We start from the raw sequence: 21,352 nt of genomic DNA, 5'->3' as shown, positions 1-21,352 counted from the left end.
TTATAATGGTATAGCAAAAAAATCAAACCACTGGAAGCTCCTGAGGCATAAATTCAAACCCTCATTAATCTCTGTGGGCTGCATCTCAAATCTGAATTTTTATAGAACGTGGGTGGTGTTTTCAAAGTGAGTTGCTGGAATTGGTTGGCTGAGAGGATTGACTTAGATAACAATACGTTTCTGAACTGCAGCCTGCTGCCTGAACAAGATGCAGGCTGTGGTTCAGGCTGAGCATGTCATGTACAGGGGGGTGCCTGTGGCGTGGGGGTGGCTCCAGGTCCCCACAGTTCAGGGCTGTGGGAAGCACGGGGAGCAGTGGGACTGACACACAGAGCTGTTGATAGACTCGTTTTGATGTTTCTGATGTTCACTAATTCAGTTACAGCACGCTTTTATGTCTGCTTTATTCTTTTTTACAAGAAACAGTTGAACTTCTTTATCTGGGCCAGCTCAGCTTTTTTACTGTGAATACCCAATTTAAAGTGAGGTGTGGTGGATGTGTCATCCCCATAATTCTGTATCACTCCTGCCTTTCACCCCACCCCCACAGGAGTCCCTTACTACTGACAGAGCATCTCAGGTACTGCTGGAGACCTGAACACCAGGAATGAGTTAATGCTGGCTTTGGAGAGCTGCACTTGGCTCCTGAGCTTTCACCTGTCTCTTGTGCTTCCGGGAGCACCAAGGTCGTTGGTTTAAGCTGTTATAACATGAAGATTTCTGGCTCACTTCTGCAAGAAGACTAGCAAGAAATAAACTAGTGCACTTATGGAACTTTAGGTTATGGCTGAAGTGCTGTCTTTAATCAAGGACAGGCTTTGTGCCTAGAAAGGGGAACAAGAAAGAGGCTTAAGGCTCAATTCCAGCTCCAAGAAGGATGAATGTCGGAGGGAATCCCCATCAAATTTTGGAAAAAACTGTCAGTCATTCTGCTATCACAAACATCTTGGTACCTCAGATGTAAGAATTGTCCACATTTTGTTAGAAATACTCCTAAAATTGGAAGAATGGATTAAGGAAACCCTGCATGTGAGATGATAGCAGAAACATGATTTTATTTTCTAATTTAAAGCAGTGTGGTGTTGGCTTATGTAGGTACAGATTGGAAGAGAACCTAACCTTTATATTTTTAAATAAGTTTAAATAGTAGAATCTCTTATTTAGGGAAGCAGCAGTTCTGGCCACAGTGGGTCCTACACACAAAATTCAGCGGAAGAGGGAATTTTCTTCTGGAGCTCTATGTCTATATTTTGTGTAGGTATGAATGAGAGAGAGATATTGAAAGGTGTTGTCCCCTGGGAGCCAGCAGACACTTAAAAAAAAAAAAAAAGAGTAACACAGCAAAAAGCAGAAGACTTCTTTGAGTTCATCAGAGTCAGCTGAAGAAGTATTGACTTTCTAACAAGAAAGCATCAGCTCAACATTTCTTTTTTTTAGTAACAGAGTTTAATAAGTGCCAGATCCTTGTGGCTTTATGGGCTGTTAAAACATGCAGGCAGGCTGCTGTAATGAGCTGGAGAAAAACCCTGCAGAAAGAGGAATGTTTTTTTCCTGTAGCTTTGCTTTTACTCCGGAGCATCCCAGAGGCAGAGCTGTGGATTTCTTGTTCATGAGCACAACCTGCTGGCTTCCACCGCAATCAGCAGCGAGAGGCACGGGTCCATCTCCCTCCTCTCCCATCCACAGCAGTTTGTGTTTGGGAATGCTCTGGACTGTGTTTTCCCCTCGTGAATGCCCACTGAAATCCCTATGAGACATCCACAGCTTATTCTAAATCATGGAGGAAATATTAAAAAGCCAGGAAAAAGCGCCTGAAAAAACCCCAATCAAACAAACAACAAACAGTTTCTCTCCTCTCAGAACACCAGGTACTTGGGGGTCTTGGGCACTGAGGGCTTACTGCAGGCTGGGGCGTCAGCTGACATTACCATGCAGAATTATCCCTTACGATGCTCTCTCTGAGCCACAGCCAGTGTCACAGAATCACAGAATGAACTGGGCTGGAAGAGACCTTTGAGATCATCAAGTCCAACCTATGACCTAACACCTCCTCATCAACTAAACCATGGCACTGGGGGCCATGTCCAGTCTTTTTCTAAGCATGTCCAGGGATGGTGACTCCACCTCCTCCCTGGGCAGACGATTCCAGTGCCCAATCACTCTTTCAGTGAAGAATTTTTTCCTGATGTCGAACCTAAACTTCCTCTGGCACAGCTTAAGACTGTGTCCTCTCATTTTGTCAGTTGTTACCTGGGAGAAGAGACCAACCCCCACCTGGCTACAACCACCTTTCAGGGAGTTGTAGAGAGTGATAAGGTCTCCCCTGAGCCTCCTTTTTCCCAGGCTGAACAACCCCAGCTCCCTCAGCCATTCTTCACAGGGCTTGTGTTCCAGGCCCTTCACCAGCTTTGTTGCCCTCCTCTGGACACGTCTGAGCATCTCAATAGCCTTCCTAAACTGAGGGGCCCAGGATTGGCTTTTGGCAGACTCTGTAGGTGTATCCATGCTCTGTTTATCCCCAGGGGTTAGCTCTGAGCCAGCACAGCTTGGGTAAAGGTGTTCACAAGCAGCAGTTAGTGCTGGTGGCTGTAACTCCAGTTGAGAAAGGGCTATTATTTTCTCTTATGCCTGCTGGCACCCACTTTCTTTCCTCACTTAATTATACTTTTAGTTGCACCTTTCCTTCCTCATCATTTTCACTTTAGGCTGGGTGCAGAACATGAGCCCCCACCTTCCCCAATATTCTTCTAAACATTTAAAGAAACCCAGCAGTAAAACTCAGAGACCATGGCCTGTAATTCACCCCAAAGGGTGATGAGGCACAGGCAGGTGATGCACAGCTCAGCCTCCATGCCACAGCTCAGTTGCCACAAGTGCAAATTTCCTCCTTCATTCCCATGCCTCTCCTGCCTGCAGACACCTGCTCCCACTCTGTTCTGCTCTGAAAGCAAAACCTGCTGTAAGTTTGTGGCTCAAGTCTGCAATATCATTGCTTCCCTCCTGCCCTGGAGGAAAGTGGTAGCAGTTTTACCCCCAGACCCTGTTGCTCTCTGCAGCTTCTGTGCCTGTGCCATCACACCCCTCCACTGTATTTCCCACACTGATTCCTGTCACAGCAGGAATGCTGGCTCGGGAGCATCACGACAAAGGTGGCTCTGGTGCGATGCCTAGATGGCAGTAGGGACCAAGCCAGGTGTTATCAGGTACATAATATACACTTAAGAGTGTTTAATAAGCACAAAAGTCTCCCTCTAGTTGTGTCTTTTCACTCTGCAGTGAATGCAGAGTGTCTGATGAGGTGTCTGTTATTCATTCCCTGTCGTACTTCCATCTCACTAATGCTTTGCCTGAAAGTTGGGAGCTCTCAGGTGTGCTTAGAGGCTGCCCCTTGAACAAGCCTGCTGGCCTCTTGTCACCTGAAGGCTTGCCTGAAATCTGTGACAAAAATAAAAATCCCTAAGCTGTGGGCTCACTTGGCTGGCTGCAAATGCACAGTTGGGAGGAGGAGTGTGGTCTTCTGAGTACCTTGCTGAAGCCCTGTCTGTCTGTCCCGGCTGGCTGCAGGAATGACTGACAAAACCAGTCAGCGCTTATTCTAAACACATGAGCCCAACAAGCTTCTTTTCAGGATGAGCTCAATTTTTTAATTGCGTTTGGGAATCATGAGGAAGATTTGGCCCAAAGCATATTATTGTACAGAGAACACTTTTGCATCAAACCAGCTTTTTAATTTCATGGAAGCTTTCATCTTCAAATGAAAACCTTGGAGTGAGTTATTGCAATCCCTGCTGCAGAGCCCTTGCCATCAGAAGGGATGCTGGGTACCAGAGCAATGGGACTGGGAGCCCTGCTCCAAGGGGAGAGCAGGACAGCAGTGCAGGATGCTCTCAGCTGACAGGGGACAGGGACAGGTTTCTATCAGCTTGTTTTCGAAAGCAAATTGTTATGGAGTCTGTGTGCCACGCACTTGGATGTGGGAACAACCTTCATCCTACAGAAGATCTCAGCCATCAATCTGCTCCCTCACCACATGGACGTGCTGTGGTGTCAAAGCTGTGCTCACCACAGGGGCAGCTACTGGAGAAGAGCCTGGAGTCAGGGCAGTGACTCTGCACAGAAATTCATCTCCGCACCAGATCCCCCATGCTCCTGCTGTGTAAGCCTAATTAAAACTTTGCAGCACAATAATTAATCATTAGTAAGGGAATTAAATATTAGTCTGTATTATTGTAAACATTAGCTGTATATTAACGGGATCATTAGCTATTCATTAACTCTTTAAGCTCTTCAAAATCCCCTCTGTCACACTGCAGGTTTGTGTTAAATGTCTGTCTCAAATGACCTGAAGCAAGTGCCCTTTTACCTGCTGTTAGAGGCATCACAAATTCCAGAAGCAGTTGAGTTATTTTGCTCCTTTCATTATAATCTATTTGAATTTATTTAAATTCAACTATAGTGAAGACATATCATTGATATAGAGCCACTAAAACCTCCCAGAGATCAAAGGGAACGACTTCCCAAAATTATATATGGCCACTGAGGCAATCATTCTTGTTTTCTTCCCGTTGCTCTTGCGCTGCTGGCATCAGGCATTGGCAGATCTTATCCCTCACTGAGGAGTATATGCCCTATAAAGATGCAGAACAGGGACTAAGAGAGGGCAAAGCTAATGATTATATTTTCATTCTAATAAGATTCAGAACCACAGTCCCATTTTTGGCCCCTTCCTTTCAGGTCATTAAGGCAAATCACTGAATTTCTCTGCACCTGCCTTCCTTCACTGGAAGCTAAGGTTATTTCATTTCCCCTGTGCAATCTCTATCCTTTCTCAATAAAAATGTAAGTTTTTAAGGCTGTAGTTTGTGCAGGCTGCTGTCCAGCACCAGGTGTGGTACCTGCGGGGTTTACAGCCCAGTCACAGCCAAGGTGAAATGGGAGTAATGGGACCTGCTGCCTGTAGCATCTAACATGGAGTGCGGAGGGATTTGTGGCCAAAGCAAGGGCAGCACTGTTTTGCAGGTCATAAGGAAAGTATTTATAGTGTCTGGATAGAGGAAACACCTACCCTTCCCATCTGAAAGCCACCAGCCTTGGCTATGAAGTCATGGCTTTCATTCCCCTGCCAGTTGGTTAGCTGGGGAAGCAAACACAAGCCAACTGAGGAATGAAATTCCCTGTTTGTCAGGTTCTTGTTTGCCAGGCTCCTGCTTGTGCCTGGGAGGCAGCAGAGCTGTTCTGTGGCAGGGTGCTGCCCACCATGCAGGACTGGTCCTGTCTCATCCCTCCCATCTGCAGCCCAGGGCTGCAGCCCAGACCTGGCCATGGCTCAGCAGAGATCTGCTCTCAGCTGGAGATGTGTTTGGAACCCCGTCCACACTGCTCAAGTCTCCTGCCTTTGTGGCGATGGACTGTGTCCTGGCTTGTCCTTACTGAGTGATCATTCATTTCTTGCATCTTTTAATCAGGGCAATTTCTTTTGGCCTGCTGCAAATGCTTTCCTCATGTAGATTAATTAAAAATAAAGCCTAGCTCTGACAATTTAATATGAGCCCTGGTCAGGATGCAGGCAGCCTTTTAAGCCATTATTCATTACACCATTCATATTCTTATTCATATATACTTTTAAACCATATTTTTGGGAGCTGAGGACAGTATTTGTTAGTCATTCTCCATAAAGTTTCAGGCAGAATTAGTCCAGCTGGAGAGCAAAGATGTGCACGAAGCATCACATCTGCCTTGTGGCTGCACAGCCCATCTCTTGCTGCTGAAAGCAGGGGCATGATGCCAGCTGTACTTGGACAGCTCCTTTGGTTTGGGGCTTGCACGTCTGGGCAACAGGGCTTAAAACCAGGCTTAAAAACAGGCAGCTCAGCCCCATGAAATATCAAGTGCTGTTAATGCTTACTGCTGTTTGTTCCTCTCTGTTAGCAGCAGCTGACTGGTTTGGCCTTTGCAAGGTGTGAAACAACTGTCTAGAGACTTGGGCAGTCAATAAATCAATACTGGCTAGTGAATGATTTTGTTCTGATTTCCTCAGGGTGTCTATTTAAGTTCTAGTTTGATGGGCCTGGGGGATTTGCAGAATTATGACGATCCCTTGGAGAATATTCACCTTTCTGTGAACGACTTCAGATTAGTTTCATTTTTGTATGACCTCTCTTATTTCCCATAAAAAGATATAATTCTATCTCTACAAATAATTGGGGTAAAGTTCCATCCCTTCACAGTATGAATTTGTCCAAGGAACATTAAAACCTGTATTACAAAGCCAAAGGTAAGAGGTGTTACAGACTGGACCAAATGCTTCTCAGTGGGTGGTTGATGTGTCACTGCACTGCCAGGAGGTCCCCCTGGTGATGGGAAATGGGACAGGGGACCCACATGTCTCAGGTCTAATCTAATCCGGGAATCACCTACCTTGATTCTTCCTCTTCAAACTCTTTAAGTTCTCCAAGGGATCTTTCAGTGAAGCTTCTTAATTTTAACTTCTTATAAACTGACCTTGGAGAATCAACTTTGCTCCTGCTGGCAGCCCAGTAATACACAGGGAGCAGCTCCTTTGGGTGTGCTATTGGGACCAGATGAGGAAAGTGCTCTGTGGAAGTGGGATTTTGCTTGTCATGAATATTTATATAGAGTCTCCATACTTTGATACTTTCAAAAATGTAAATGCAAAAGGGGAGGAAGAAGATTTTTTTAAATAGTATTTTTAATACATCTTTTAGTCTACTTTTGAAGTCCTAGAGAATATTGTGCTCTTCCATGGCAGATTCCTGAGTGAGAGCAGCATGCCAACTACCTGTTGCTGGATTGCATTGCTTCACCTGTACAGATGCTGGAAGGACAGGAGCTGATGGGCACAGCTGTACCTCCACCTGGGACCCAAAAATTCAGCAAAGTTATTCACAGTACAGTGTTATTTGTGCTGACCAGACCATGCATTGATTGCAATATTTAGCAGCAGAAGAATATTCCCATAGGTGTTGCTGTACTGTACATCAGGCATTTTGCTGAGCTGCATTTAAATATACAAAATATAAGTGCATCATAGCATTTCCACTAATCCTTTTTGCAGGACTTGCATTCAATGTCATGAGAAATTTAAATTATGGTGGTTGTTGTAAGTTCTACCAAGAACAATTTTCCTTAAATCCCTAAAACACTAAATGGGAAGGGTAAAGCAATACTTCGATCAGGAGCCATGTGTAGAGCTGTAATCCGATTAAATTTTAAGACAGTGCCATGACAACAGGGCCGTTTTTTCAAATGGAAAAAAAGTTTTACACAGTGGCTGGAAAGGTGGGGAGGGGGAAAACAGTATTGCCATAAAATATATTCCCTCTTCTTATGGGGAAAACCGAACATATATTGGCAGTACTTACTGCGGGAGACAGCCCAAAGTGATGAGTAAATGCTGTTACCTGCAATGTCTGATTTCTCACACTGATGCTGGGTGTTTCATGCCAACACCACATTGCAGGAACTGTCACACAACAGGACAGATTTCCCACAGCTGCAACAAGCGGTTTCGGGGAGCAAAGCCCCCCTCACCCAGATGGGGTGAACAGGGCAGATGCCCCTTCACTTGTCCTGCCAGCTAAAGTCTATAAAACCTTTGTGACTTGCTTGACTTTGGTTTGCGCACTCAGTACCACCACTATGTTTGCTGAAGCCAGCAGAGCTGAATTTCTCTTTTTAGATGTTGATTTTACAAATGATACAATAATTTCAAATTAAGCACAAATGAGGAGTCATTTTTGTGGACTGTAGTTGGTCACACAGCCTTTAATTCCCTAGTTTTGTTCATTTTAAATGTATTTTAGTTTAAGTGTTGCATTTTGGCTCTTTCAGGCTTCTTATGCCAGAATTCTTATGGCAAATATGCTTCATATAATGATTTTATTGTTAACAAACACAAAAAAGCAAAAAAAAAAAAAAAGGCCATGTAATAGGTAGTCAAAAGATCAAGCAAATATTTCACTCAGTGTACAACAAAATATTATGAGGTAATTTTATTTTTTTTCCATTTTTAGGTAAAAATATTACAGTATACAAGATAATCTTATTAAAGGTAAAAATACAGTATTTTTTTGTCTAAACAGATCTACGTACAGTACACTTTTTTATTTTGTTTTCTTTTATTTTTGTACAAATATAACTATTATTCTATTAGGCTATATGTATTCTCATCTGGCACTTAAGAACTGATCACAGGTCACCTTCTGGCTCTGCTTGTCTCAGCTGAAACCTAAATGTCATCTTCATTTTATAGGTGTCTCTTGTAAACAAACAGTCCAGTTCCATGGTTCCCAAGTAGTAAGGTGTGCTTTAAGAAGTTGAGATCATGTACCCAACCATGAAAACCCAAGCCATCCACTTCTGCAGTTGTGTTGCACAGACTCACAACTTTCCTGTTGTAAAAGTGTGATCCTTGTATTACCACAGCCTTAGAACAGTTTGAATCCCTTTCTCACCCTCTGTAAGAGCCAAAAACATTACAATTTCTACAATGATTTTTCCTTTTTTTTTTTTTTTTTTTTTTTTTTTTTTTTGGTCACAATGTTCGATTGAAGCCTTTTTGTATTAATTTCAAGGTTGGAAACTACTGGGCAATGTTCTTCGTGATTGATCTCTCCTTATGGCTTGCGGTTTGACCTCTGGAATCTGAAAGCTGAGCTCAGTTGCATCGCTGTCTCTGGATTAATGCTGTTCTTTGAACTGAACACTTCAGCACAAGGTGTTTTACCTCTGGGTATTCCTGGGAAGTGAGCTTCACATCATTATGAATATTTCAGTACACTGTTGTCGGAGATGGGATTGACTAAGGATAAAAGAGAGGCTAAGTGCATATAAAGAGACCATATCCATCAGCAGACTAGCTAATACAGCTGGAAAAGGTGGAGAGGAGTGTTTGGCTGGAAATCCTTTCATCAGGTTAAAGGATAATTTACCCCACAAGCTTGATTACATTTTTCCAGTGCTGCCAGTGTCTACTTGTTATTCACTGCCTTGGTCACTTCAACAGATGATTTCTCATTAGTTTTTCACTAGCCACAGTGCTGTTCAAAGTCAGGGTTGCCAATGTAAACATAAAAGGAGCGTACACACCCAAGAATAGGAATTTTAAAAATTTTGCAGGGAATATGCTTGGCACATTATTTCTTCAGACTTCACCCAATTCTGGTAAGTACAGACTCTGTTGGTATTAATGACCACAGTTACATTGTCTTCTCTGGCGTCAGATGAATGAAGATCTGGCTTTTTTTGCCTTTAATTGGAGGTGCCTTCTCTGTGGTGCATCTATTTCTGATGTCAAGGGGCATAGATTTTTACCATTAAGTCACTTTTGTATTAGAAAAGATTTAACTGGTCTCTCACCAAGTGCAGGAGTAACGCAAAGTGCTCCTACCAACACTTGCTTGTCAGCAAAAGCTGAGTGTGCAGTACCCATCTTTCCCATGGTTTTTGCCCTCCTAAGATGCTGGTTGAGAATGAGCAATGTCTCAAGAACAAGTTGTCTTTCTCTGTATTCACCATCAAATGTCCTTATTTAAGGTCTTCCCAAACTTGTCACTCAGCTGCTGTATCAGTTTTGCCAGCTCACCGGTAGCTTGGGACTTTTCCTCTAAGAGTTCATAGCGGAGACTGGAAATGTCTTGTTTGATTTCTTTAAGTTCTCCTGAAAGAGGAAAATGTTCTTGTTAGCAGTACTGAACCAAGTCAGTAATCCCTATGATTTCAAGACCCGAGAGAGCAGTAATTCCAGTGTGTTTGGTCAGGAATGTGTGTGGAGCTGCATTTGATCTCCCTGCACTATGCGCTTGATATCTGCAGTTATAAGGAATAACCTGTACTCGCAGTAGTGGTACCAATAGCAACAGCAAATATGTGTGGAGAGTTCATGATTTTTCCTCAAGTTTGTTCTCTCTCCACATGTTGATCTCCACCTGCACAGGGTATTTGCAGGAGGGTAGCAGTTAAGAGGTGTTGGAGCTTCTTTTCCATCTGCACACAAATGCCACATGCCAGCATGGCAATATGGATCTGGATCCCGCTCAAAGCAGTGTCCTTGGGGCAGGCCTGGGCAGCACAGTCAGAAAATGCTTTACTTAGACACCAAGGTCAGGTTGGGTGTTGGCAATACCCTGGCTGTTGTAAGGGAAGGAGAGTTAGAGCTACAGGGGTTAGAAGGCCTGTGGAAGATCCTGTGACATGTGTGTTCCACTAAGGAAAAACAAGGACCTGGAGTTTCAAGGTTACAAGGGTGGCTCAGAGTCAGCACTGCTCACCTGAGTGTGAGCACGGGCAAGCTCTCTCTACAGAGGATCTTAACTGAGCTCAACCCTCGTACTGGCCAGGTCAGCAGCAATAACGGCACATGCTCATTAGGTGTATCAATTATAAAATTCCACTTGCCTTCATTGACCTCGTCATTTTCTCGGTCAACCTGAGCCTTCAGCACATAGCGCTTAATCAGACGCTTCATTATCTTCTGAAAGGAGAACAGAACCACTCCTTTAGTGGGAGACTGTCCACATTGCCTTCATTCCAGACTTACTATGAGCAATTCAAACATCTGTCTTCACTAGGGGTATTATTATTATTACTATTATTATTATTATTTCTCATTTATTTTATATTTTATATTGTGGACATTGTACTACAGTAGTTGATTGACAGCCATTCGATCATGACCCCACATATGAAGCACTTTGGGGTATTTTGTGGGATGTGTGTGAATGTAGAGCATGTCCCACAGACAGAACGAAAACACAGCTGATCCAATAGAGAGCTAAGGAATGGGTTCCAAAGCCTTCTTTTGGCATGTCGCTGTCTAATAGTAATTTACAGGAAAAAATAAGTGGTTAATTACTAATGTTAGCAAACTCACGCACGATGCAGCTGACCTGAGGTTCACAGAAAGACTGTCAGCCTTGTGACTGGGTTTTTAAGAGAAAATAAATTTAGAGGAGGACAGAGAAAAGAGAGTTTGAACAGAGGTGGGGAACTTGGCTTAAGAGAGAAAAGTTCCTTAGGGAAATGGCAGATTTTAAGAGACATATACAGTGAAAAATACAGAGCCACGTAGACTTACAAAATGGAAGATGATTGTTAGTGAGGAAGGGTATATATGGAAATAGATTATGGTTATGGATATGAGCTTGCAATGTGCTATTGTTCCAAAAATGTCTAAGTTCTTTTTATCTAGAAGGAAAGTAACTTTGGCAGTCTTGGGCTGCACACTGGGGTACCGGTGATAGCCTCGTCTTCAATGCAGAAAAGACACTCAGTGGGGAAAAAAATCTCATAATAAAAAGCTATAAGGGAAAAAAAGGAATAAAAACATCTAAACATAAAAAGAATTGCTCTCTAAGAGACAGAGATTTAGGTACATTCTCTGCAAACATAGGAGAGCTCAGTGTCTTTGATTGACCAGATGTCCAGTGTTAAGGGAGAAGCCTCTCCCAGCATGGACTCACTTCTCCACACAGCAATCACATCTCTGCTTGGAACATCACTGATGTGATTGATGTGATGGATTGATGTCCAAATTCTGCAAAGGGTCTGAAATACAGATTAAGGAAACAGTACACCTGCTCTTTTTTCTGAGCAGCCGAATAAGGCTTATAGCAGTGCAAAAGGCTTGTGAAGATCAAAGAAGGATCCAGTCATTTGTATATGCCATGCAGCCATGGAATATGGGATGTCTAAGACTGTCCTTGTATGTCAGAGGCATCTGGCTAAGCAGGTGAGTCACTAAGGCAACAGAGATGAGGCACAGTGCACGTACGCTGTGTTGGAGATGGCCAAGGTAGAGGAATCCAGAGGGAGGTAGGGTTGTCACCTGAGAAAACATAAATGAAGTAATGTTTGGGGAAAGTAGGGAAAACCTGGATACAAAAATAAGTATTTTTTTCCAGAGCAGAAGTCAGAGGAAATTTATACTAAAACAAGGAGTCAGAACACAGGCTCTTATTACGTGGGGAAAAAAAAAAGATAACATACCCTCTCTCTACTCCAGTTCCCATATCCTCTTTGATAAAGGTATCATTTTTCCTAGACTAGTTTATTCCCAGATCATGGCAGCTGCGTTGACTTGTTCCTCATGCTTTTCAAATTATTGCATGTTCAAATTCTGTATATTTTTGTTATCCCTCCAGAGCACTGTCCATATGTAGTCTTAAGTACACAGACTGCAGGGACTGCAGATACATCACTCAATAAACACTGCTAAAGAAAACAGTTCAGCAAAAAGCATCTGCTTCAAAGGTTTTCCCAGTTGTAGAAGAAAAGCTTGCCAGCCAGATTATCACACTGTTCCTTCTTCTTTATTTTTAGATAATGAAGACTATTACACTCTCCTTATATTATTTGGGCAATTTCTTCCTGCAGCAACTGAAATGTTCTAAGATAATTTGAAGACAAACCTAGCATTATTAAAACAAAATAACAGGTACTTATCCTTTTCTATCTATTTTTCACAGTCACCTCTGGCTTTTTCAATATTGGAAATAAGGGTCTAATTTACCACAACTGTTAGGTGGTCTCATTGAGAAATAATAGCTACAGGAAGAGAACCAGTCCAGCAGAGGCTGACACATCACCTGTGGGTTTGGATGGGAGGGAAAGTGTCAAAAGTGCTGAAATGCCACTTTGAGCAGGACACAATCTCTCATCCCTTTTCCTTTGATGGAATCAAGCCAACTAACTCCAGGTGCCCGAGTGAATGTATCCCATTTCTAACTTAAATTTTAGATACCCCTCCTATTGTGGTAGAAAAGCCTGAAAAGTTTTTGAAACCAGTAGAAATTTCTTACTGGTCAGCTGAACAGCTTGGGAGCCCATTGCGCTGGATGCTGTACCAACACAAGACAAACCACTTCTAGAGTGGGCATTGCACATTTTAGCCAATTTAACTATTATTTTCCTCATCTGTCTTCAATGTCAGTCCCTTCAGACATATCACTTGCCATCAGATTCCTTTTCACTATATGTTAAAGAAGAAGGCAAAAATCCTGTGGGGCACATTCTGTTTATTGTATTGCCTTAGGGACACACTTGCACGAGAAATAACACTTCTGCTGGCACAACACTCTTGCTGGACAGACAGCTGTGGTACCCTGTGCCACCTCTGCAACCACAAGGAGGTCTCTGAACCATAGCACATTGCAGGTTTAGCTTGCCAGGATGAGCCACTGCCAGAGGAAGCACATGCAAATGTTAATGCAGCAGCCGGAGAGATGACTCTGTGCCGTGGGAAATGAAATGCTGTCAATACAAGATGGGAGGAGCAAAGGTTGGATGACATCTCGTGTATTAAGTTAAACACCCTCGAGTGGAATTAATCAGCATGACAAATGCTAACACCATGCGTATTTCCATGGGTGACAGGCTGCCTTTGTCTCCAAAACACCCCAGCCCAGCCCTGTGCCAGTGCCCCAGCCTGGCACATCCCAGGATGGCATCGACTGGGAGAATGCAAACATCACCCCTGCAGGTAAGAGCTGTCCACCGGCAGACCTCTCCCCTGGCTCTTGCTTTCATGCTGTGATTACCTGGTATCTTGTGGGCTTGTTATAAGCGTTCTTCCCAGAAAAACTCTCAGTGTTTTGAATGCTAGAGTGAAAACGAACTTTCTGAAATTATAAAACATCATGATATGATTAAATCAATGATAGCTTCTCATATCCAGACAGCCCCAAACTAAGCAGAGCTTTAGAAAAACAGTAGGAAACGTACAGTAGAGCAAAAGCCAGAACATTCAGGGCAAACAAGTAAATTTTTGGAAGACAGAAAAGAGAAAAAAAATATAAATTAATGGAAAAATCTGGATTCTAAATTATCTAGACAGAAATGGTATTCACACAAGTTTTAGACAATAAGGTGTTAAGAGGCACAAAATACTTTTATCTTAATGAGGCTGATGCTTATCAATTTAGAACACAACTTAAGAAAGATAACTACTTGTATCTGGAAAGAACAAGACTGTGGTATAAAACCTAATTCTGAAACACAATTGATTTTCACTGGTCCTTTTAAAACAGCAGCACATTTTGCCACTTCTTTTGGCTCAAGAAAAATATATATTTTTTAAATAAACCATTTTATTTTTATCAGAGGCATCGCAACTCTAGAAGCTTCCAAGGAGAATTTTCTGGACTCCACACACAGTATTTGTTAGAGATTTCTCTGACTGTAATCCACCTCTGAGGTTTTTGGTCCAAGTACTAACAAAAAAAAAAAAATCACTTATTCAGAGGAATAAATATCATAGACTTCTGCACCTATGTGCAATTGCAGGTAGAGGGAAGGCCCTGGATAAAGGTTTTTCTTCCCTGGTTGAACCAGAGATCCTGATTATTATTATTATTTGTTTTTCAAATCAGGATGCTTATAATGATTAGATTAAAAATCTGAAGTAATAATGTAATTTTTAAAAAAATTCTTTCTTATTCATCAGGTGTGTCATGAGGTTACAGAGACTCTTGAAGATGTTATGTGAACAAAATCAATAGGCAAGCAAGAAATGACTGATACGCTTAATTGTTTATGCTAAAGCCATGGAAAATATGAATTTTGCATGAGTTCCATGAAAAAGGGCAAGCCAGACACTTTCACCCATGTGGCCTGGGGAAGAAGAGGCTTAGAGAAAATTGTATTACTTTGTTTTAGGCTTTGAAGCAGAAATTAAATTTCAAACAAAGTGAGCTTAATGGGGTTTGATTCAAATAACATTTTAAAAACATTGTATTTTTAAATCATTATTTGAGGTAGTTGAAGGAGAAACACTTCTTTCATTTTGATACTCCACTGTTCTAGTGGTTCTTTCAGTAACAAACAGCAGTGTTAAATGAATTTGTAGACATGCTTGTCTATCTTTGCAATGCTCACTATGTTGGTAGTTAAATTATTTGGTAATATGGACTAAACCCCATGGATAGACTTCCCGCTTTAATTTAGGGGCTGGCAGAGACTGGATGAACACCAGACCCGAGCAGTTCTCTCAAACTCTGGAGGGAACCATCCTTTTTGGAGGCTGTGGGCTTTGCCTGGAGCTGGATGGCTCACCATGGACTGGATGGCTCACCATGAGCTGGATGGCTCACCATGGGCTGGATGGCTCACCATGGGCTGGATGGCTCACCCTGGGCTGGATGGCTCACCACGAGCTGGATGGCTCACCATGGGCTGGATGGCTCACCATGAGCTGGATGGCTCACCACGAGCTGGATGGCTCACCATGGGCTGGATGGCTCACCCTGGGCTGGATGGCTCACCCTGGGCTGGATGGCTCACCATGGACTGGATGGCTCACCCCGAGCTGGATGGCTCACCATGGGCTGGATGGCTCACCATGGACTGGATGGCTCACCCTGGGCTGGATGGCTCACCATGGGCTGGATGGCTCACCATGGGCTGGATGGCTCACCCTGAGCTGGATGGCTCACCATGGGCTGGATGGCTCACCCTGAGCTGGATGGCTCACCATGGACTGGATGGCTCACCTGAGCTGGATGGCTCACCATGGACTGGATGGCTCACCCTGAGCTGGATGGCTCACCATGGGCTGGATGGCTCACCCCGAGCTGGATGGCTCACCATGGGCTGGATGGCTCACCATGGGCTGGATGGCTCACCCCGAGCTGGATGGCTCACCATGGGCTGGATGGCTCACCATGGACTGGATGGCTCACCCTGAGCTGGATGGCTCACCATGGACTGGATGGCTCACCCCGAGCTGGATGGCTCACCCTGAGCTGGATGGCTCACCATGAGCTGGATGGCTCACCATGGGCTGGATGGCTCACCATGGACTGGATGGCTCACCATGAGCTGGATGGCTCACCATGGGCTGGATGGCTCACCCCGAGCTGGATGGCTCACCATGGGCTGGATGGCTCACCATGGACTGGATGGCTCACCCCGAGCTGGATGGCTCACCATGAGCTGGATGGCTCACCCATGGCTGGATGGCTCACCATGGACTGGATGGCTCACCCCGAGCTGGATGGCTCACCCTGAGCTGGATGGCTTGGCTGTTTGCGCCTCCAAGGAGAGCCAAGAGATCCAGGTAGACCTAAAGCAGTCTACATATCCCAAAGGCAAATTCTGCAAAGCCTTCTCCAACTTCCCTTTCCTTCTCCTCAGTCTCTCTTTCAAGGTTACAGCTGAGGGCGGGCTGCACACGTCTCAGCTGGAGAGTCCCAGTGTCACTCTGTTCTCCCCTCCCTGGGCAGAGTCACAGAGCTCAGCTGGGAGAGCCTGGACCAATGGGCCTGAGCCAGACAAGCTGTGAGCCTGTTTGTGCCTCTGCTTCTGCCCCTCTCTTTGACCTTGTTTATTTGGCCTCGGAGTGCCTGCTTTTACAAAAGTTATAAAAGTGCCTGTTCTTATAAAGGTTGCCCTTTCCCTGGTGTGAGGATGGTGCCTAGGACAATGAGGCCACACCTCTGGGAGGACCCTCTGCTTGCAATGTGATACAAACAACATGCAGTGATGAGGTCCTGTGAGAGGCTGTGCTGTCCCTGATGTCCCCGTGTACCATGCAAGCCCCTCCAGAAGGTCCCTGGCAGGAATCCTTTCCACAAAGAAGCTGAAAAGGGAAGATAAAACATACCCGTTTTTTGGAATTCAGCATCCCCATCTCAAGGTCATTTTCACAGTTTTTGGCCTTAGATTTGCAGAGTTTTATGAGGCACATTTTTATTCTCAGTATGAGATAATAAAATGATTTAGGGCTTGGCACTAGATTAAAAGGAGCAGGTAAAGTCCTTCCTTCATCAAAGTAGGATAGCCAGAGCTTGGCACGTGCAAACTTCCACTCCACATCCGCATCCTCCTTGGGAAGGGAAGAAGGAAAAACAAATCAACACCCAAATTAATAAATAGGAAGGAGTTTAGCTATGACTAGGGCAAACATACAGGTAGGAGTTAACTAGAACCAGATTCTGCCTGCCAGAACAAGGCCCCTGCACAAAATGTGTATTTGTAGGCTTCTCTGTGGTAATCTCAAAACAAGGAAAATTTAAACAAAGTGGTGCATAAACAGAACATATGTGTCTTCCAAATATTAGACTATTTCCCTGTATATCAAAGGGGTTGTCTCAGTAACAATCTGGTGGTTTTGCTATGATGATGAATGAATGTGTCAGAACGTAGAGACATGGAAAGCAGGAGAAACTTTTATGAGCATAACAGCAGCAAAGACTGTTGCGATGAACTGCAGTGCTCTGTGTCATCTGTTACCACTGCACTGGCCAGGAATCCCCCATCGGGAGGCTCAGACACTGCGTTCTTCTGTCATCCGCTGATTTCCTCATGGATCCTGTCTGCATTCACCACCATGTATCCCTATACACCTTAATCCTCCTACTATTCACCTCCTGCCACTGATGAAGGTGGAGAAAAACTCCATCCTTCAGTGTCTGTGGATCTCCTTTATAAATTGCCAAGGTGGGCCATGATCGCTTCCAAGTAACAAGGGCACGGTTAGCAAATATTTTATGCAGGAAACCGTTCACTTGGCATTGATACACGAGGATGGTCAGGGCCATGTATCAGAACCATTTATCAGGCAGAAGAAAGGATGAGATACAGCTGCTGTACAGCTGTGTTCATTGTGGTGTACATGGAGGGCAGAAGCAGCAGTAGAGGTGTGGATCTGCCAGCTCCCCGTACTCGTGTACATCTGTGTTCTGCTGCAATTCATAACCTCTGATTACCCTGTACCTCTGAAACCTGGTCAGGAACTGGGCATGACACAATGGAGATTAATTCTGCCACAGTTACAGCAATGTGTCTTCACCAGAGCAGCAGCATTCACTTTTGCCATTTGCTCTTCTCATGGTTTGGGGTTGCACCTCACAGAATCCTTAAGGTGAATTACAGAATAAACCACTAGTGAGCAGTTCTAATGCCTTTCTGTTAAAGCAGTTAAAAGTACTACTGATGGGAGTAGCTCTGTTTTATGGCTGGAAAAAGGATTTCTTTCCATAAATGCAAATTTGTCAGGAAGCACCAATACTTGAGGCATAAACAGAAGAAAACCTGAAGCAGATGAAGAGGGATATTAAATGGAAGGCAGGAGAACATGGTCTTGTCACTCCAGCTTATGGTAAACCACCTGCCCACTGACCAGAATGGAATTTAATTCCTCAGTAATGTCCATCCTAGGACACTACTGACGTTGCTCTCATCAGACAAACACTTTGGCAGTAGGGACTTTTGCTGCAGTCAGTCACCATCCCTGGGGATATTGAAAGATGTGCAGATGTGGCACTTGGGGACATGGTTTGGCACAGCCTTGGCAATGCTGAATGAATGGTTGGAGTCCATGATCTCACAGGTTTTTTCCAACCTACGTGACTCTGATTTTACAACTATCTTTAATCTCAGTGCTAGTGAGGACTGAAATTAATTAGTATGAGAAGAACTAGTTTTTCCTCAATTAGGAGGATCTGGGCCAAACAGTTCACACTTGTTTTGCTTGCTGATACTTAAAAGTAATCTTTAACAAAATTTTGAAAATTTCCATACAATCAAGAAGAATGACAAAGCATTTTGCCAAGAAAATGGGCCATCAGAAAGTTTAGACTGCAAAGTTAATATAGGGCACCTCTTCAGATAGTTTCAGAGATCTTTTTTCTCTCAAAAACTTTCAAGAGCATCTCTGTCTACTACAATAAACTAGAAAATGCAGTAAGAGGCTGAGACCCCTTCTGAAGCAGAGCTTGTTTCAGGTGAATAGAATTCAGGAAATTGCTTGATCTTAAGTGATTAGAAACCTTTGGAGAAATGACTCCGCTTTCTGCAAGCCTGGAAGATTCTGGGACAGAGAGCATATGTAAGGTCTCTCTGACATTTAGACTCAGTTACAGCATGCACAGGATAGAGTTATACTTGTACTACAGCACATGGATGAATCAGACATTACAGTGAGAAAATATTTTCAGCCCTGGCCATTTTCAATGTCAGGTTCTGAGTGGAGATTAGGACAAGTAATTAATACAAACCCAACTGCAGAAGTTTGACATTTAACAAATCAGAAGTAAGAGGTGACTCAACATTAACATTATCCAAATAATGTATTTTTTTTTCTGCCTTTATTTAGATTAGCAGGGAGTTGTTTATGTCCAAAGCATTTAGCAAATCCACTCTGTAACAGCCATACTACTGAGCAGGGCTGGGTAAACCCTGCAAATTCCTTTCTGCAGAAACCTATTCATATTCCTTGAGGGCTCTGTTTATATGCTTTAAAAGATGGTTTTTGTAAATGTCCACAAAGTCTTGTTTTGCACACCCTAGAGACTCCTCAAAAAAAAAAAAAAGTATCAAATTTTATGCCTGGTGATTGGAAAATATGGAATTTCTGAATATTTTCATGAATGCACATGAGCTTCAGATCTACATGGGCTGGAATGTTTAAGCAGTAGAGAACAGGGCAAAAAGTCAGAAGAAATATTACTCTGTCATAAGCAAACAATGAAACTAAGGCAACACACATTGATAAATTATCATAACCAACACAGGGAATAAAAAATATCACAAGCCACTTTCATTAAATATATGTAAAGGAAATTGGGTTTACTCACAGAGGGTCATTAAAGACAAGGAATCCAAAATTGTTCTAGAAATGATTCACTGTTGATTATTAATTCAGTCATAATCCGGGAACAGACTCAGCCTTAACTCATAATGTGTAAGATCTGTTTTCAGCATTCTAACCTTGGATGTGGAATAAGATACACTCTCTTTGGGTTTTTACCATTTGCATTATCAGTTACAATTAAGTGCATTGAGTTTATAATCTGATTTCTTATCTTACCTCAATTTCCTGATAGGAGTTGTTGATCATGGCTATTAGCATATTAAGCAGCACAACCACCATAGTCACGTTATATACTCCATAGAGTACATATCCAATATTCTCAATGAATTTATGGTCGTACTTCAGCACCACAGATATCACTTCAGATAAGCCAAATATTGACCAGAATAAGGTTTTAAAACTTTCTTCTACCCTAAAAATAAAACAAACAATCACTTTATAGAGTTGACACCAGGTTAGCCAGGCCACATCCTACTAATAAAAGCAGCAACACACAAATATAAATATGTCTTGGCACAGTTGTTGTAAACCATTATCCATCACCCAGGGAGGTGCCAGATCATATTTCCTAATTTGATAAAGAAATATGATTTCTGGTTAATAGTACAAAGTTCCAGTGTGCCCTGATTTGCTCCATCTGTTATCAGGTGCATTACTTGTCACTTGGATTTTGTGTCCCTAATAGGGATGACAAATCCATGGGCAACTTGCAGTTTGAAACTTTTTATGTAGTGCTTTTTGCTTCTACTCACTCACTCTTTTTTCATCCTGAGAAGATAGAACCAGGTCTGACCTCATTCTATGCAGTTTCCAGGGCAGAAGAGAAGCCTTTTACCCAGGAGAAGGGATTGAAAAGTTCTGCTTTGTGGCATTAAGATAAAGAACACAGAGTGCAAATATAGTCACACCATAGTCTGATTCTCTTCCCATACTGCTTTGGGACTGCAAACATGTCAGACACCCAAGCATTTGCAGGAAAAAACTGGGCTTAAGGAGGGGTAGAAGATGTTGCAGAGAGGCATTTTGATTTGTTTATTATCTTTGCTTAAAAGTAGAAAGGAACAAGAGGAAAATTAAAAGGTTAAAAGATGGGAAAAAGGGGAATAAGCCAATGACAAAGAGAAGTGGGGCTGGAAAGAATGTGGCTGGACTAACATGTCAAAAGGAGAGACTGATCCAAGGAGTCGGGGCTGTAACAGGCGGAAGGGGAGCAGCCACAAGCCACAGCTGAAAAGGATGGAAGGAGGAGGAGGAGGGATGCTGGCACATTTTTAAAGCATTTTGCCTAATAATTAATTTAGAAGGCATTTTGCCTTTGCCGAGCAATCCTTAGCCATTAACAGTTAATTTCCTCCTTTCTCCTCTTGCCTGCCAGGAGGTGAACACCTTCAAATGAAACAATGCCATAGACAAAATTATTTTGATGAAATGTTTTTTACTAGGGTGGCAGACTAATCCTGCTAAATCTGTTAAAAACAACTTATAGACACAAACCACAGCATATTCTACAAGAAAAATAAGCTTTACATCAACTCTGGTGTCAATTACACCATTCACAAAAGCAAGAGAAATTAATTTCAACCCTTTGAAAGGCTGGTGCAGCTTGCTGGGCAGTTCCTTTCTGCTGCAGCAAACTGGGTTTTAATTCCCATCATAATTTGTGTTACACCATGTTTCATTTACAAGTAAAACTGCAGTAAATAGAATAGTTACAACGTACTCTTGTGGGGAGTAACCTTGAGC

The 21,352-nt window shown here is 43.0% G+C and overlaps 1 protein-coding gene across 1 annotated transcript in view; it reads right to left on the bottom strand.

The window, feature by feature from the left end:
* Positions 1–8,520: 8,520 nt before the first annotated feature.
* TRPC7 (transient receptor potential cation channel subfamily C member 7) overlaps positions 8,521–21,352 on the bottom strand; it is a 76,118-nt gene continuing 63,286 nt past the window's right edge. Inside the window, 6 exon segments of the mRNA XM_010399836.3 lie at positions 8,521–9,545; positions 9,548–9,679; positions 10,417–10,492; positions 13,557–13,637; positions 16,619–16,840; positions 19,826–20,021. Of these exon segments, the coding sequence (XP_010398138.2) occupies positions 9,406–9,545; positions 9,548–9,679; positions 10,417–10,492; positions 13,557–13,637; positions 16,619–16,840; positions 19,826–20,021 (847 nt within the window). The 3' untranslated portion in view covers positions 8,521–9,405.

The sequence above is a fragment of the Corvus cornix genome, chromosome 13 (assembly GCF_000738735.6).
Source record: "Corvus cornix cornix isolate S_Up_H32 chromosome 13, ASM73873v5, whole genome shotgun sequence".
NCBI lineage: Eukaryota > Metazoa > Chordata > Aves > Passeriformes > Corvidae > Corvus > Corvus cornix.
Note: the sequence above shows the minus strand (reverse complement) of the source record. Positions and strands in the feature narration are given on the sequence as shown.